At 45.8% G+C, this 17,859-nt stretch overlaps 1 protein-coding gene across 1 annotated transcript in view; it reads left to right on the top strand.

The window, feature by feature from the left end:
* Window positions 1–17,859, top strand: part of TH (tyrosine hydroxylase) — a 35,857-nt gene that overhangs the window by 3,588 nt on the left and 14,410 nt on the right. The window contains exons 2-13 of the mRNA XM_009674434.2: window positions 1,711–1,914; window positions 5,745–5,919; window positions 6,624–6,712; window positions 6,929–6,996; window positions 8,784–8,834; window positions 9,898–10,043; window positions 10,536–10,671; window positions 10,804–10,873; window positions 12,091–12,147; window positions 12,824–12,919; window positions 13,041–13,174; window positions 15,337–15,445. Of these exons, the coding sequence (XP_009672729.2) occupies window positions 1,711–1,914; window positions 5,745–5,919; window positions 6,624–6,712; window positions 6,929–6,996; window positions 8,784–8,834; window positions 9,898–10,043; window positions 10,536–10,671; window positions 10,804–10,873; window positions 12,091–12,147; window positions 12,824–12,919; window positions 13,041–13,174; window positions 15,337–15,445 (1,335 nt within the window). The remainder of the gene's footprint in view (window positions 1–1,710; window positions 1,915–5,744; window positions 5,920–6,623; window positions 6,713–6,928; window positions 6,997–8,783; window positions 8,835–9,897; window positions 10,044–10,535; window positions 10,672–10,803; window positions 10,874–12,090; window positions 12,148–12,823; window positions 12,920–13,040; window positions 13,175–15,336; window positions 15,446–17,859) is intronic.

Below are 17,859 nucleotides of genomic sequence, written 5' to 3'. Positions count from 1 at the left end.
AGGCACTGTAAAGTAAACACCGGCTTAACTTTAAACAGAGTAGCGATATAAAAGACAGGCTTAAAGCTGAGCACGTGCTTACCGGCTTTCAAAAGTTAGGGCTCAGGATGCTTATCAGACTTCTTCTCTCTTTGGGCACGAATGCTGTAGATGTAGACAAGCAGCGATATGAGCTTATTTATTAGAAAGTGTTATTCTGTGCCACAAGGAATAAAGCGGTTGAGGATCAGCAAACATAATTTCCAAAGGGTATCTTTATTAAAAAAAAGGATTGGGTAGAAGTACGTGGGCTGGTGCCTGGATGTGCAGCATTTTTCAGACTGCATTTAAAATGTCAGAGGGAGCCCCCGAAGCTGGTTCCACACCATTAAAGCGTCCAAGAGGATTTTTAGAGGAAACATTCGTTACTGATGGTGGGTTTTGAAAATTAGAAAGAAAAGGAGCTCAGTACTTGAGCTGCCTACATTTTTCAGAGGAAAACATCCTCCAGATTTTCACTACATAGCTCTTTTCTAAATATTTTCAGTGGAATTGGAGGGCAAACTGCAGCCAGTGTGGCTGTGTATGAGGGTGCTGAATGCCTTTATGGGCTGCTCCTCCTTCGCCGCTGTCCCAGGTTTCTTCTAGCAGGTTCTGAGGGTTTGCCATACGGTTTGGATATTGAATACAGAAAACTGGAACCACATGAGCTACCTCGAAACAGAAGACTGACTGGCAAAAGGACTGAGAATGAATAAGCTAGTATTTTGGCTATTTGTATAACTAAGGAAGCAACAGTGTCGGAAATAGTTTGCAGCTCACTGTAAATATAAAACAGGTAACCTAACATGACCCTAGGCACAAAGATGCAGCATTTCAGGTGTAATTACAAGTAACAGACATCTGAAGGAGTTTGTTGGGACAAAAATGAATCTACAGATCAGTGCGGAGCGGGAGAAACCTGTTTTCTGATGTGAATGGCTGTTGCTCCAATTACATTTCAATGGGCAAGCATCCACTTAATGTCAGAAGAAAACAGCTCTGTGATGTGTTTTAAGTGGCAGTAAATAATTATAAGTAAAAGGCGGTTAGGCTGCCAGGGTTCCTGCCCCCGAAGCATGGCCCAGCGCTAGAGAGTGGTGCAGCACTCAGGCACAGCAGTGCAGGGAGGCTGCGTGTGAGGAATGTGCACCGAGGGCACCGAGGCGGCAATGCTCTCAGCCAGTGGTCAGGCGGGACCCTGGAAGCAGTTTAACTGAGCTGTCATACTAATACACCAGCAAAGAGCCACAGCAGTAGGTGAATATATAGATTTTGGTGTAGGCATCAATTGCCCCCTGCCAATACATCTTTTCTCAGATAACGTAATGTTTCTCTAACACTTCTCCACTTGAGTTCATTAGGCACCTGAGAACTGAGTAAGACTTTTTCCCATTTTTCATTTTCAAAGGATGTTGAAAACTGTTGAGAGGGAAGGTAAGGAGAAAAGCCCACTCTCCAATCATACTGTAAGCATATTTTGCACAGATATTTCCCAAAGCGTCACTTTTCCGAAAAGAAAATATTTCTAAAGCGCAGTCTGCATCATCAGACCTTTTTCTTCAAAGCCAGACAAGTCAGTCCAAATTCCTGCTTCATCCTCTGCTCACACCTCAGCCAGCCACCTGGAATACTCTCTAATCTCACATACAGCTCTACCAGAAATGCTACTTATTTCTGTTCTGCCTTCAGTCTCCGCGGTTTATTGGTAGACGTCAAAGCCTCATTGAAGATGCCAGGAAGGAAAGAGAGGCTGCAGCTGCAGCTACTGATGCTGCGGAGTCCACAGAAACCATTGTCTTTGAGGAGAAGGATGGGAGAGCCATGCTGAACCTCTTCTTCACACTCAAGGGAGCCAAGACTTCACCACTGTCCCGTGCACTCAAGGTATTTGAGGTGAGTTCTTAACCCATTGTATCAGGTTCAAGGAACGCACTAGACATTTGGTGCTCACTCGGTGAGAAACATCACTTCAACCTACTAGAGAAGAGTCGGACTAGCTCTGCCTGCTACGAGCTCTCAGTTAATTCTCTGCATGATCTCCCCACAGTCATGTCAATCCCTCTTGCTGTGTTCATGCCCCTAGTGAGCACCCGCTCTCACTTTGAATCACTAGGAATGAACCATACCTCCACCTGACAGTGCTCTGGTTGTAGTACTCTGCCCCTCAATTGCTGCAGCCAACCACTCAGCTTCACACCTACGGTTCACAACACTGTGGAACCAACCGCACAACTGCACACCTACGGTTCACAGCACTGTGGCTTTTAGCGAACTCTAACAGCACCCTCTACTGCTCAGCGTTTCAGCTTCAGGCACCGGTCTCTGATCACACCTGCAAAACACGCTGTGTGGTTTGCATGGCTGCAGAGCAAGCCCCCTTCACACAGTATTTATCAGCTTCTGGGTTAAGGCATTGGCTGTCGCTGAACAGCATCGCCACATTGATCCTTGGTCAAAGAGCTACAGGAACAGCTTCACCCTGCGTGTAAAATTGCCATATTGATTTCCAAAGCACTTCCCTACTTCAGGGATGAATTTGATTCATGTGTAAAAGGTTGTGCTGGTTCCTCTCCAGAGATGCACTGTGTGTGTGGCTTTCATATCATGGGGGATTGGTAATTAGTAGTGCTCTTTTCTCCTAGCCAGCAATCAAAAGTTTCATTACCTTGGATATTGATACCATGAATGGAAAGATTTACTGAGATAAGGGCTGACTATTTAAACAGCAGTCAAAACACAATGACCTGCATTTATATAGCACATTTTCATCCAGAAGGATTCAAAAGCAGTTTGCAAAGCAAGGTTATGAGCTATGTTTTATATACAGCACTTTAACATTTCATTGACTTCAGCAGTGAGAGGAGATGAGAGGAGAATTTGTTCCTATGAGACAGTCACACATGACATAACCTCTGGAGGTTTCTGGCCCAACCTCATGCTCAGAGCAGGTCCAGTCACAGCAGGTTGCTCACGGCTATGACCATTGTGTTTTGAATACCCTCCAAGGATGGAAATCCCACAACCTGTCTGAGCTCCCAGTCTGTGTTTGACCATCCTCATGGTAAATCTTTTTTTTTCTCTTTTCTTGAATATCCTTGGTGCCAGCTTGTGCTCATTGCCTGTTCTCCTCCCACTGTGCACTTCTGAGAGACTCTGTCGCTGTCTCCTCCACACCCTCCCATCAGGCAGTTGTAGACATTAAGGGGCCTCCCCTTCATCTTCACTTTTTAAGACCGAACGCATCCAGTTCCTCAGCCTTTCCTCATATACCACTGCGCTCCAGACCCCGACCATTTTTGCAGCCCTCCGGTGGATCTGCTACAGCACATCAATGTCTTTCTTGTACGCGACACAGCACTCCGGATGTGGTCTCTTAAGTGCTGAAGAGAGGGGAAGAATCACATCCCTCAACCTGCTGTCTACTGTCTTGCTAATACAACTCAGTATGTAGTTGGCCTTTTGCATCACAAGGGCACACTGTTAGTCCATATATTAATACAGACAGTTATGAAATAATGCTTTCTTTCCCCATAAAATGCAACCATTTCTGGGATAAAATCAGATCACCGGCAACACCACATAGCAACAGCACTACCTTATAGTGGCAAACATGCAAAAAATATTGTGGGGGAGTAAGTATTTCCTTGAAATTGTAGGGCATTCTAGCTATTTGTTGTCCATCCAGTAGCATCTTTGCTAATCTTACGAAAAGCATTTAAGGAACTTCAACAATTACAAAGTATCTAGTATTTCCTTTAAAAGAAGGGTGTATTCTGGGCAATATAATGTTCTTGTCTCAAGACAAAAGGTGTCCCTAAGACAAGCCCGCGAGACAAAACTGTTGGTATTGCCATAGTTGTAATCTCCTTCCTAGGAGAAATATACAACTATCAGAGAAGATGTGAAAAATCCTTCAGTGTATCATTCTGCTTAACAGGTATGAAACATGGAACTATAAGCTCTTGTACTAGGAAGAGTTTATATTACACTGATTTTAAAGCATCAGTCAAGAAGTAGGGGCAGCTTATGTTCAAATAATACTTGTTTCTTCCTGGAGCAATTTGCTTGCTGCATCACGAGCTCTCCTGGTAAAAAAGCTCTTTCAGCTGTCACAGAGGGAGCTTTAAAGATAATAAAAAGACAAGCATGTCAAGCCACAATAGAGGAAGATTCATTTCCCAGATCCCTCTGGCAATGCAGGTACAAGATATGAAAGCAGACGGGCATAATGACATTTGCCTCATCATGAACCAGGCTGCAGGGAAGCTGGTTTCTCTCTGCTGTATGTGTTACATGCAGCCAAAGCATAGGTAATGCAATCACAGCTGCCAGATTAATGCAAAGGTATTGATTGTTGAAAGGACAATGTAATAGTGAAGTTGGTAGGTACATTCAAAAGCACAGTCCTAAATTTAATTTACCTGTGGCATCGCGTCTGTTCCTTCTCATCTTTCTGCCTGTGATTAACAAAAGAAATCATGTCCCTTCCTCTACTGAAGATCTCGCAGAGACATTGGAAAAGTTGGGTCATTGCCCAGGGACCTGAGTTTGCACTGCCAGTTTTCACTGAGCTACAGAAAATATCCACAAATCTACCAGGACCCCTGGGAAGACGGTAGACTTCATTTTTCCCTGACTCTATTCTTTGAATTCAGTTCTGATAAAAAGCCACAAAGTAACAGTCCTGGAAACTGGGCAGAGCTCGGGAACAGTCTGGATGTGGGCAGAGCAAAATTCCCTCACGAACCTCTTTCTCCTCTCCTCAAGGGCACTTATAAGAATAAAATTATTTCAATTGGCATTGCCATTTTGAGCATTGGGATCCAAATTTCTCTGGGGTCTTTACATCAGTGCCTGTTGACAGGAGGGAGGACAGACTCTTCTGATGTAGGACACTGAGCAGCAATGAGATGGCTGTTACCTCCCAGCCGTGACCACCTTGAGGGTCACCATAAATGTATGATGTGGGGTGAAAGCCTGCCTCACATGGAACTAGATGTTCAAGCTATATGCTTGCAAGTTTTTCGGTGGCTGGGTTACTATAATGTGAGGTGGTTGCTGCAGATCCATTTTGGCCGTAAACCAGCAAACAAGGAGATTTGCAGGGGCGGGGGGGGTGTGAGTTTTCTCCATGCAGCTGCACTGGAAGCCTCCAACACGCAACACTGCTTGCCAGCAGCTTCCCCTGAAGTGAAGGCAGTGCAAGGAAGGAGCCTGAGATCTACATGGCCTTCCCCAATTTGGGCCGGAGGCGGGGGGGGGTTGCTTGTCCGGCCGCGCCGGAGGGAGGTGGAGGCGGCGGTTTCAGCACCCTGGCCAGCGCCGCCCCCGCCGGGCTCCGCGGAAGGGAACTCTTTTCGGGTTAAATTACCCAAAACACTCTCTTGCCTTAAAGGAGAAGCTAAAGGAGGGGGGTCACAGCGGGTGGCGTTTTGCCATATGAATTGCCCATCTTGATAAGATTATGTCTGCCGCTGAGGAAATTTTCAGCTGAAAATTGCTGACCAGCCCCATGGGTTGTCAGTCCAGGATGAAAAACTGTGCTATTAATGGATAAGTGTGTTCATCCCAGTTAAAAAAAAAAAAAAGAACAAAAAACAAAAAACAAAAGGATAACCCCCTCCCAAAGTGTCCATATGGACATTTGGGGGAAGTATTGGTAGGTGTTTAAACCGTTAAAGATTTGTTTAATGCTTTTGTTCTCCTTTTCTATGTTCTAAAAGACGTTTGAAGCTAAAATTCACCACCTGGAGACCAGACTCAGCCGAAAGCCCCGTGAAGGGACCACTGAACTGGAGTATTTCGTACGGTGCGAAGTCCACAGCTCTGACCTCAACACTTTCATTAGCTCCATCAAGAGGGTAACAGAAGAAGTGAGGACCACTAAGGAAGACAAATGTAAGGAACTTACAATTTCATGCAGGGAGTGAACTACAGAAACCTGAGTAGAAACTTTGTTATTCACAAGGGATCCTATATCTGGGCTGTCTGGAGACCATCCTAGTAATATTGTTTAACTGTTGTTGCTTTATGGTCCTTGTAATCCAGATCCCTCACTATGAGTTAGAGTTTACAAGGGCATCTCTCTGTGATCGGTCATGCAGGTAAACACCCTAAGCTAAAGCATCTGATGACTCTATCATCAGGACATACCAGAGCAGAAAGGGCTTGTTCTTTTGCAGCCTAGTCCATGATAGACTTAAGCTTCTGCAACAGAGGTAGTGATAAGACTGAGAATCCCTTTGGATGGCTAAGAATCATATTGGACCTGACCTCTGGTTTTTGTGTTTTGGCAAAGTTTGGAGTCTCGAGTATGATCCAATTTGGTCTTCTTATTTACTTATGTCACAAAATGCTCTTTTGAGAGACAAGCAGGGAAGTCATAAGATGGAGACCATGGCAATAGAGCTGACTGTGGGGCAGGAGCATTCAGAGTGAGGGATCACAGCCAAGGAAGTGCAGCTACATCATGTGCAGTTGTATGTGCGCATGTGCTATGTCAGGTCATATATGTGCTATTGAACACCACAGCCCCTTCTCAGCATGGGATGCTCAACTCTCACTTCCACAGCCACAATTTCTCTCTCTCTTTCCCCCCGCAGTTCACTGGTTTCCCAGAAAAATCTGTGAATTGGACAAGTGTCACCACTTGGTCACTAAGTTTGACCCTGACTTGGATTTGGATCACCCGGTGAGTTAGTCTGTGCGGGCATGTCCTCACATTCAAGTCCTGAGCCTTCCCTCAGAAGCAGGAAGGTAGCGAACACCCATTACTGCCACTGATCAGAAAACTATCATGCAGTCACCATCGTGAAAGAAGTTGCTCCAACCAGTGATGAACTTTGCTGAGTGAGAAGTTTTAGTAACTGATTAAAAATCCTGTCTCTGTTCCTATTTGTAATCACAGGGATACTCTGACCAAGTATACCGCCAGAGGAGGAAAACGATAGCAGAAATTGCTTTTCACTATAAGCAGTAAGTCTTTCCTAACCTCCATGCAGGAATAATGCCTTGTCAGTGCAACCTGTTGGGAAGTTATTGTGCTACTTCTATGAGACTTTTTCTCTTCTTTGATGATGTTATGATGTTTTCTCTCCCCATTTAGCCTTGCCAGCTCCTTTTCTGTGCTCCTTCTCTCTGTGCATTCCAATTTCTTCCTAATATAAAACTGCCCATGGCCACTAATTCATATATTCATAAAGCCAGCACAAACCTTCTGCATAACAAAGCTACATATAATTCCATCAGACCCAAAACTTCATTTTGCATGTCTTTTAGAATGACATATAGTCTTGATTTCAAAGTTTCAAGCACTGAAAAAGGTAACGTGCTTAGAAAAATTGTTCCAGTGGGTCATTATTCTGGCTGTGAAAAAACGTGTGTTTTATTTCTAAATTGAATGTCTGCAGTGTTAGCTTTCACCCACTGGAACACACGTGTCTTTCTTCTGCTAGACTGAAGAACCATGTGCTATCAGAATTTTTTTTCTATGGTGGTGTTTATAGATTAAATGGTTCACCTCTTAACTGTCTTTGATAAATTAAATAGATTCCAGCAAAGGCCTCATCACTGTCTTACATAGAATTAAGACTATCTCTTGTACTCCTGCTTAATACTCCTGTTCTAATGTATCCAGTGATAGCACTCAGTCGCTCAGCTACAACATCAGACAGAGCTCTAATACTCAGCTAGGTTTGTAAAATAATCGCTAGATCCTTTTCAGTAACACTGCCTTCCACTGTAGTGTTTCCCTCTCTAAATGGGTCTGTAAATGCAGGGTTCTGTAGTTAGCCCTGCCGGAAAGCAGGCTACGGAAATGAGCTGTATCGCCTCTTTGAGCTACCTATACAATCGGTCTGATCCCAGCACGGCCTACTGCTCTATTAGATTTCATATTCTTTGCAGACTTCCAGCCCAGAATATACATATTTATGTTTTTCTCCTGTAGTCTTATTAAATGCATGGAATGTCGTTGTGCCAGCAAAAGAGTCCTGAGGGACCCAGGAAGAAATACTTTCCCAAGATGATGCACTCATTTAGGATAAATGACACGTCTTATCTGGAGGTTAGCATTTAAAAGGTGCTGTGCAACATCCCTTCTGGCTGTAGATGGAATAGAAACTGTGCTTTACCACAGTAATGTGTGAATATCTCATCTATTCAAATACAGAACAGAAGAATTTAGGAAATACAATTGTAAATGATAATGCAGAAAAGGTGGAAATATCAGTCTTCTTTCGTTCCCACTTATATTAATGTTAGCATTTTCTTTTCTTGCTGTCCTTACTCTTGCTGACTATATATTTTCCTACAGTTCAAATGCCCTTATTCTTCCTTATTAACTGCTTTTATTTCCTAACCAGTGATTCATTCTGATGGCTCCAAGAAAGAATGGAGCCATCAGCTTCCTGCTGTCTATGTTATATGTCAACTTCAGGCATATATTCTTTTTTCTTTTTTTTTTTCCTGCACAGTTTCCATTTCCTGGAAAATACTATGCGTGCTAAGCTTTTGCCCATTCCTTGTTCATTATAACCTTTGGTTGTACTAGTGCTTTTCCTGTGTCCATATATTTGTTGCATCTGTACAAGTGACCCAGTACCAAAACTCTGTCTTTCCTATCGCCCCCTTGTTTGGTTTAAAGATGTTTGAGCAACATCATGCAGAGCACCTTCTCAAAGGTGCATCTTTCTCAAAGGTAAGCAGCCTGGCAGCCTGGCTTATGCTCCCCTACTGCCATTAATGGTGCATTTGCCTTGCAGTGGGGACCCAATCCCTCACGTGGAGTACACAGCAGAGGAGACCACTACCTGGTGAGTGCTGATTTAATCTGTGACCTTTATTGGTTTCCACTGCCTGAAGCAGGAACCGACAGAGGCACTAAAGCTCCCTTCTCACTGGCTGTCTCTGAGGAAGGTGCAGATGAAGCATCAGCACTAGAAGTTTGGAATTAAAACCTAGTACCTAAATGGTTATGGTGTAGTATCTTGAAAAATATAACAGAAATTCAGCGTCCTACTTAAAGGCCTATTATAAAACCACTATATCATCGCATGGTCTTCTATGAATAGCATTAGGGAGAGCTGAGGAGCACCCATCTAAACCGAGACGATGGAGATGAGTGCATAGTGCCGTCTAATAACAACAGCGATCTTCAGAATTGCCCAGTCACCAAGCTGCATCCAAAATAGTGATGCTCTGTCTTCTCCTCTCTTGGGGCTGCGCTTTCAGCCTGCCTTCTCCAGGAGTTCCTCAGGGGATCCTTCACAGAGAGCTAGGTAGGTCAATTTGGAAACCACTTCTCCAAAGGGAAGTTGGCTTAGTGGCAGCCTCCAAACACAAGGATAGTTATCATAGCTGCGGAGAGAAATATGAGGTCAAGGGTGAATATCTGGATCATGTCTCAGTTGGGGAAATGCTTCCTCTGAACATTATCATTTCCAGGAGTGTAACTGTGGGAACGTCTCTGAAAACAAGGCTGACAATTAGAATTGGTTACTCAAATGTTTAAACAAGGTCATCTCCCATTTATATTAAATGACTTCATAGTGCAACTTTAGGAACTAACCTACAGGGAATATTTTAATTCCACTTAGTACCTCTTACGTGCAACATTGACCTCATATTAGTTCAAGGTCAGAAGTAGGTCTGTACAGACACAACTTTGTTGACATTGCAGGCTCATTTGAATGGGGAGTGAGGGTGCGCGTGTGTGTACCCCTATGAATGTGCAGAGAGACATAGACTTAGCGGTGTGGAAAGCAAAAGGACAAGAAATCCAGACACATGACAATTTGACAGCATATAACCAGAGTACAGGAGCAGGCCAGACATGCAAAGCTAGACACTGACCATGCACCTCCTCTTGTTCTGAAGGAAAGAGGTGTACAGCACACTGAAGAGCCTGTACCCAACGCATGCCTGCAAGGAGTACCTAGAAGCTTTTAATCTACTGGAGAAATACTGTGGCTACAGTGAGAACAACATCCCTCAGCTGGAGGAGGTCTCCCGCTTCCTGAAAGGTGGGTACGACCCAAGGGGAGGCCACTGAAAAGCACGGGCAGCCTGAAACACTGCTGGGGTCTGATGGAGCGCCATAGCTCCAGCATGATACCAACAACTTCTGCAGAGAAACACAAACTCAAAGGAGGAGGGCGTGAGATGAGATTTGGGAAGAGAGCTAGCAGAGGCCTCTGTGTTGCACACACAGGTGAGGGGATGGACTACAGTTGGCAGGGACTGCCAGGAAATGGGAGGGTGGCTGAAACGGTGGGCTGCAGCTGCAAGCCCAAGCCCACAGTCTCAGCAATTCCTCTGAGCACTCGACCAGCCTCTATCCCAGCCTAAGGAGTAGATAGTGCTGCCTAGTAGAAGTAGAAATGTTAGGACTGGTGCTGTAGAAGCCCTTTGATTTCCTGCACCGATGTTTTTGCTGCACATGCTTATAAAAACGGCCACCAGCGAAGCCCTGTGAGCCACAGCACACTCCTCAGTGACTGCATGAACTATTTCAGAGAGAACTGGTTTCCAGCTCCGGCCTGTGGCCGGCCTGCTATCTGCGCGGGACTTCCTCGCCAGCCTGGCCTTTCGGGTGTTCCAGTGCACACAGTACATCCGCCACGCATCCTCGCCCATGCACTCCCCAGAGCCGTGAGTACGGCCTCCCTTGGCCCAGACAGCTCCCCTAGCGCAACACCTTGCCGGGGATTAACGTTTTGCTTTCTCTCCAGTGTGCAAAACTTGTGCTAATGATGTTTTCCTTCTTTTCCTGGGCAACGGAAGGGACTGCTGCCACGAGCTCCTAGGTCACGTACCAATGCTGGCCGACAAGACATTTGCACAGTTCTCTCAGGTATAGCAGGTCTTCTGCTTCCTTGCACTGAGAGAGCAGGGGGTGAGATGGGAACCCAAATCTAGCTCAGTCTCACCCTCCTGGTAGGTGGCTCCAAGGATGTTGCCTGGAAGAGAATTTCTCCTCACCTAACTTTTCCTGGATTTTCACAGCACTGCAACAGTAGCTGAGCATTGCTTTTTGGCTGCCCAGTCCTAGCAGGAGTTACCATAGGACACAGCAGTCTGCCCTGAACCACTGACTGCAACAGGAGAGAGAAGCCATAGCAATACTATGTGTTCACCCCTTCTTATTTGCTGTAGGCAAGTCAGCCATGGGTTTGGTAACTGTTCCCTGAGTATGTAAAGTGGCTGCTTCTGTCCCTGTGTCAGCTGATTCCTCTTTGCTTCCAGCTTTGCCTCTGACTGCTCACTCATTAATTTCAGATGTGTCACTGGCCACCTAAGCCCTTCTTGTTTTTTTATAAGGTTTATTTGTTTTAAGCACGATGTTCAGAAGCCTTAGTCACGAACTGAAAACCTTAATATAGAGTAAAAATGTCAGAGTCTGCATCAAAGCATTTTTAATCTGGGCATGACAAAACCACAGGCAGACACCTGAGAGTTCAAGGAAATAATATTTGTCATCTCAAGACGACGAGACAAAGAGCAATCTGCACCTAAGTGGCTGAATCATGTCCTTTTAAGTAGTCAGCACAGAAGAGTAAGGTTTGAAGGAAGAGGATAATGAGGGGGGTTTGGTGGTGGTGAAGGAGGGGGATGATGGGGACCTGCCCCCAAGCACAGTGGGGAGAAGCGGAGGTGCAACACGTGGCAGATGCAGGCAGGAGTCTGGGCTGACCGGAAGCAGGAGCAACCATGCCGTGAACAAGGAGAGCAGTGTAGGGAAATAGGCCATAAAAAGCTTTGCAGAAGAAGCATTTCAACAGCAATTTTCAGCTGTTTCAGCAGAAATACTGAAAATTTTGAACAAATTCCCTGATATCAGTTATGAAATATGCAGGAATTCCCAATCCCAACAGCAAAATATTTCTTTTATCCCTCTCGGTGTCCACGATAAACAGCACTGCAGGAAATTTTTGAACTGCTGACTGATTATCTGTACTCATTGTGTGAGAATGTGATAACTGACCAAACCCCAAAATGCTGTGTTTAAATTAATCTTGCTGCAGTCGACTAAATCTATACTGACGTTTGCCCCTTCCCTTTTCTTCCCAGGACATTGGACTTGCATCTCTGGGAGCAACCGATGAAGAAATTGAGAAACTTGCAACGGTAAGTTTTCCTTTCAGCATGACTGGGACCCCGATCCTTCTAGTAGCGCTTCTGTGACAACAGGAGGGACTGATGCACCCTCATCTCCCCAAAACTGAACAGTTTAGAGCCGCTGTGTGACGTGCCCCATCCCTGCTTTTCCATGATGACTGTGCAAAGCAGAGATCAGTTAAAAAGCAGAGCTCACTTGCACATTAACCCAATTTTCATGGGCACCAGAGTATCATTAAGCATCATATTTCTAAAGACAGCACTGCTGGGACTCTTTAGGATGGGATTAAATTACATCCGTTTCCTTCGGCTCTCTCTGGACAAGGTGAACTGTCCTGCTCCAAGGGCAGTCAACAGAGACACTGTATAGTTGCTGCATGCTCAGGAGGAACACCTGGGTAGCGTGGTGTCCAGAAGAGCTTCCACCTGCTCCAGCATGACTGCAGGCACATGGCTGACCCCAGGCCAGCCAAGCCTTGAGTTGTGCAAGGAGATGAGGAGGTGCTGCCCCTTGCCTCCCATGGGTTCGAGCAAGTGGCTTCACTGCCTGGTTCTGAATGCCGTGCCAGGTGCCAGTTTGCTTAAACATCATCTGACCCAGACCGCGGTGTAAAGGCTCAAAAGCAAGAGGGATGTGAAGAGGAGGACCTGTATTCCCTACATATTTTTCTTTTTCCTTTCACAGCTTTACTGGTTCACAGTGGAGTTTGGGCTCTGCAAACAGAACGGGATAGTGAAAGCCTACGGAGCTGGGCTCCTGTCTTCCTATGGGGAACTTATAGTAAGTCCCAGCAGAACTTGCTTTTCTCTGGTCCGGACCCTATGTAACTATTTTCCATCTCTATAACTCATGCTTGCTCTGGTTCCCTCTATTACCCACTGATTTTCTGCTGTTTCCACAGCACTCCTTGTCAGATGAACCAGAGGTGCGGGACTTCGACCCAGATGCTGCCGCCGTCCAGCCCTACCAAGATCAGAACTACCAGCCTGTGTATTTTGTGTCTGAGAGCTTCAGCGATGCCAGAAGTAAACTCAGGTAGGCTTGGGCAGTGAGGGAGACCCAAGCACAACGTCACAGGGCTATGACATCTCAAAATAGTGCTTGGTTCAGCAGTAGCTGCTTTCACTTAAGGATCTCAGGAGCACTCTGGAAACAAGTACCAGTTAGGTCTTTCAAAACCTTATGCTTAAATAAGCATTAACCATTTTTATTTGCGATAAAATGACTCCCCAGTTCCCACAGGGCTCAACTCAAGTCCTTTGGGCTTCTGATTTGCCCGAGAGCCACGCGACAAGCGTGTGGAGGAGAGCAGGACAGAGGTGGAGGCATTCACAGAGATAAGGCTGAGTGTGCAAAGGAAAGGACAAATCTAGCACCTCTGTCTAGTTCTTACAGGGAAAGCTAAAGAAAACTTTGAGCCCCCAAGACAGGCCAGGTAGCCTAACATGGGGCTGGCTGGGGGAACAGCCCTCTGTTCACCAGAATGCCCTCGTTTTCTCGCTGCGAGAAGCCTGGCTTATAAAGGCCAGGTACCTGGCCTCCCTTCAGGAGCATTCAGCCAGAAAGCGCTGTTCTGAAAACCTGAGTTAGAGATGGCATTTAGCTTTCTGCCCAGAGAGTCGTGTGGGTGAGAGTTTTGGGAGCGAGGTGAGGAACTGCTCCAACTGGTGGCAGTGTTTGAATTTAGGATGCAGGAAAAACTGAGCAGCTGCTGAGTGGCTTCATTATCATCCAGCCAGGTGCAACTCACTTGCACGGTTCCTACAACTCCACAGTTCAGCTGCTCAAAAGCAAGCACCTGGGGAGCCCATCCTTTCACAGACTGCACTGCTTTTTAAAAAAAAAAAAAAAAAAACACCAAACAGTTGGATAAGTCATTTCTTTATATTTAAAAGGGGAAAATACACCACATATATAGTCGAGATTAGGCTAGGGGCTTGGACAGTGACAGGCACTTTAAATGATCCTATTTAAAGAGCTCAGAGACCACACAAGTGCTCCTTTAAAGGGTGAAAAGGATAAAACACCCATATTGTTTGCATTACTGGTAGCCCTGAGGGGCTACAGCCATGGGCCTGATTGCCAGGGCTATCCCAGAAAAAAAGGCCCTTTTCCCAAAGTGTTTTCCATCGAGGAGCATGTTCAGTTTCCTTCCAGGTGCTCTCAGAGACAATGCAGTACTCACAGGCTTCAGAAAGAGACTCGTGCTAGAAAGTAGGTTTGGGGGAGCAATCTCTACCTAGGCTCAGGCACTGAGATAAGCAACATTTTAAGGGAGGTAGGTGCTGTGAGCATTCAGGAAACCCATTGGTTTCCCTGGGGTTTTCCTTCTCCTGCACCATAGGCAGCTCCCTGCACATGCCAGCAACTTTCCCCCATGTTACTCCCTCCATCCTCTCTGGAGCTGGTCTTGCAATTCACACCTGGACTGCAGCAGTCAGGATTAGGCTTTCCTAATCCTTGGGTACCAGCTGTAGCAGGAGTCTAGGGAGAGGACACACTTCCCCCCTAAACCGTGGCAGAGCAGACCCACAGTAGCCACAAGAGGGTACCCTAGGCTAAGCCATTCAGGAGAGGAAGGCTGAAGCAGCCAGGGGCTCCCCTGTCACAAGAGCTGGCCTGTTCCCCCTCTTTCCACACCTTTTCAGCATGAAATTTTTAGCTATGAGTAGCTAAATTTAGATCCTCAAGTTCATTTTTACAGAGTCACAGAAGGGGAAAAAAGCATACCTTGTCAAGTGCATAAACATTAGCTTTGGAGCTGAACATTAGGAACTTGCTCGAGAAATCTCACACTTGATTATCTGCCCCGAGACCTCCAGGAGTGCTCAGCCACATAAAGTAAAAATAGAGGATATCTTGACACAGGTGATAGCCACAGAGGTGGCAACTTCAGTGCCTCTTCCAGCTTGATGTATGCCCATGTTTTCAGCCCAAGTGAAGAGAGGTGGTGGCACTGGGAAACTGCAAACGCAAACTGTCACCCCAGCCGAACGGGAACAATCTCCTCTACTGCTGTATCCCCATCAAGCTGCAAAGACAGGAAACATGCAGGTTTTGTGCTGACCTGGAAACTCAGCCTGAGGGAGGCATTTATCTGTTGTGAATTTATCTGGGGGAGGAGGGAAGAGAAGCAAGAGGGAGAGGGTGGCCGTGAGGCAAGACCCGTCCCTTGCAACAAGGTCCTTTCCTTTCAGGAGCTACGCTGCCAGCATCAAGCGGCCCTTCTCCGTGAAATACGAGCCGTACACCCACAGCATCGAGCTCCTGAACAGCCCGCAGACTATCTGCCACTCCCTGGAGAGCGTAAGGGACGAGCTGCACTCGCTTATCAATGCGCTGAACGTTATCAGTTAATCGGAGAACTGGGCTCTTTCCTTCCCCTCTTCCCTCTCAGCAATGAAACTGCCCACACCCGGTTCCCAGCTGGTAACTTCTACCTGTTTTCTCCAAATTTTGGCACTGCTGCCTGTCACTGCGCTATCCCAACAGCTTTCTGCATTTGTATTTAGGGCCAGCTTGGAGGAGGGCAGAGGATCTGACCCAAAGCCTGCTCAAGTTCCTGTTAGTGTTTCTACTGAGTTAGAAGCTTAACAGAGAGCATGGGACAAGCTATGGTCCAGGGTCCCAGGTGCCAGAAAAAAAACAGAGAAGCTGATCTTTTAAAAAAAAAAAAAAAGTGTTTTCAGTTTGAGAGAATAGAGAGATCTGATTTTCTGATTTTTTTTAGCCCCAAAGCAATTCCCAGAGCAACTCCACATGAGACCTTTGGTCACCACCATGTCCTGCCTCTTACAGCCCCTTATATTGGAGAAATACTAAGCTGTTCTGGAAGTTTTTCTGCCTTAACCCTAACACATTTGAAATTTCAGCTCCTGACCTCCACCAAGCTTCTGAGACAGGAGGATGCTCAGACCTGGCATGAGCCCCCGAGCTATGCTACCCCATCAGGCTGCAACAAGCACCATAGCACCTCTGAACCTCTAAACTGACCTCAGCCAGAGCTGTTCATCTGTCCGTCCCTCAGAGAGCAGCCCCCCGAGCTACCAGCACCCTTCCCATCCCAGCATGAGCCAGCTACCCTAGACTGGAGGGAGGGAGGGTAGCCCCTTCAGGCCCTCTTTTGAAGGCTCCCACCACCTGCTCGCAAGCACCCACACCTGGGACCGCTGCGGCCCCTTTGGCCCTCCCCAGGGCCTGCCTCTGTAGCACCAACTTGCTGCTAACGCCTCCCACTTATCACCTGCACACCCTCACCTCTGTTGTAATTACCCTTTTCCCTCACGGAGGGTCAAGTCAGCAGAGGACGCTGCTAATGGTTCACAGATCGCTTTTTACTAATTAAGCCGTTAGTATTGGGGAATCATGCTGTGATCGTTAATATCAGATAACTATGCTCACAGGGCACCCACAGCTGTTGATGCTAATGAGTGCAGGCGGCCTTGGACACTTTCGGCAGCCTCTTGGTGTCCTGAGTTTATCGCTTCTTGCAGATTGAACAGGACCACTAGTGTCCAGAGCGTGTCAGTCCTTGGGAGAATTTCACACATTTCCACTTTTCCTGTTCTGTTACACAGATACATTTAAGAGCATTACCTTGTTCTTAGGTATCCTAATATCTTTGTCACCTAATGTACGCCAGATGCATGAATAATGCTATTCCTGGTCATTTCTGAAAAAGGTAAAACATATGATTACCATGTTCAAAACAGCTTCATCCCGCTTTCACTGTTGATATTAATGGCTTGATCTGACCCAAAGTTCTCAGTTAACCTCCCCCTGCTTGTGCCCTTCTTATCTTCTTGCAGGCTGTCTCATAACTTAGCCATTTTCTCAGAAGTTTGGCCCAAGGTTATGCAGCTGTGTAGTATCACAGCTGGGCTTTGGATGGGTGGCGCTCAGGCAGCTAAATAGCTGGGGGGACAAACACGGGGGCATTACGCTAGTTGTTCATATTGTCACTTGTTACATTTCTGTGTAGGCTTTTACCATTCTCATCCACTACGTATGGATTTTTATCATTTCTTCTTTAAAGAAATGCAAGGTTTAGTGACTAAATTTTAATTATCGCATATAAGTATTCTCCAGTACTTACATACCATCACCCTTCAATGTTTCTTCCACTGTGGTTCAGTCATAATAGTTTACTATTCATTATACTTTATCCCCTCTCAGGCCTTCATATACATATGCTTACCCTACAATTCTCTCAAATTTTCACTGCTCAGATATTGATAGCACTTAACCTCCCACCTGTATCAAACCTTCCTTCTCTTTTTTATTTGATACCCCTCCTATACCTATCCACTTGCTTAAAAGAACATCACTGAAGTCAGCAATTCCATCACTAGCTGCTAGCTCAAGTTTCTCTTGAAATTGTTCCTTGGGGGATTATCCTGTAAATGGATAAAACTACCAAGTTCATTTAGTTATTATAATTTTAAAACATTTTTCCAAAGCTTGAGCTATGATTTCCCAATCTGAGTGGATGCAGATCTTAAGAGCTGTAACTCTCAAGGCTCCCTTAAGAGCTGTAACAGTTTTTAATCCAGGGTCCTAAATTATTATTATTATTACCTGAAATAGTTAGAGCAAGATAAGCAAGACAAAGACAGGTCAGGCCACAAGTTAGCTCTCTAGTCATGAAAAATCTTACTGAGGCTCCAGTTAAATGGACCAAAATAAGGAAAATACAGCCCCAAACAGGCAAAATCTAGCAG

The sequence above is a fragment of the Struthio camelus genome, chromosome 5 (genome assembly GCF_040807025.1).
Source record: "Struthio camelus isolate bStrCam1 chromosome 5, bStrCam1.hap1, whole genome shotgun sequence".
In the NCBI taxonomy this organism is placed as follows: Eukaryota; Metazoa; Chordata; class Aves; order Struthioniformes; family Struthionidae; genus Struthio; species Struthio camelus.
The sequence above is the reverse complement of the archived record's forward strand: the minus strand, read 5'-3'. Positions and strand labels throughout refer to the sequence as shown.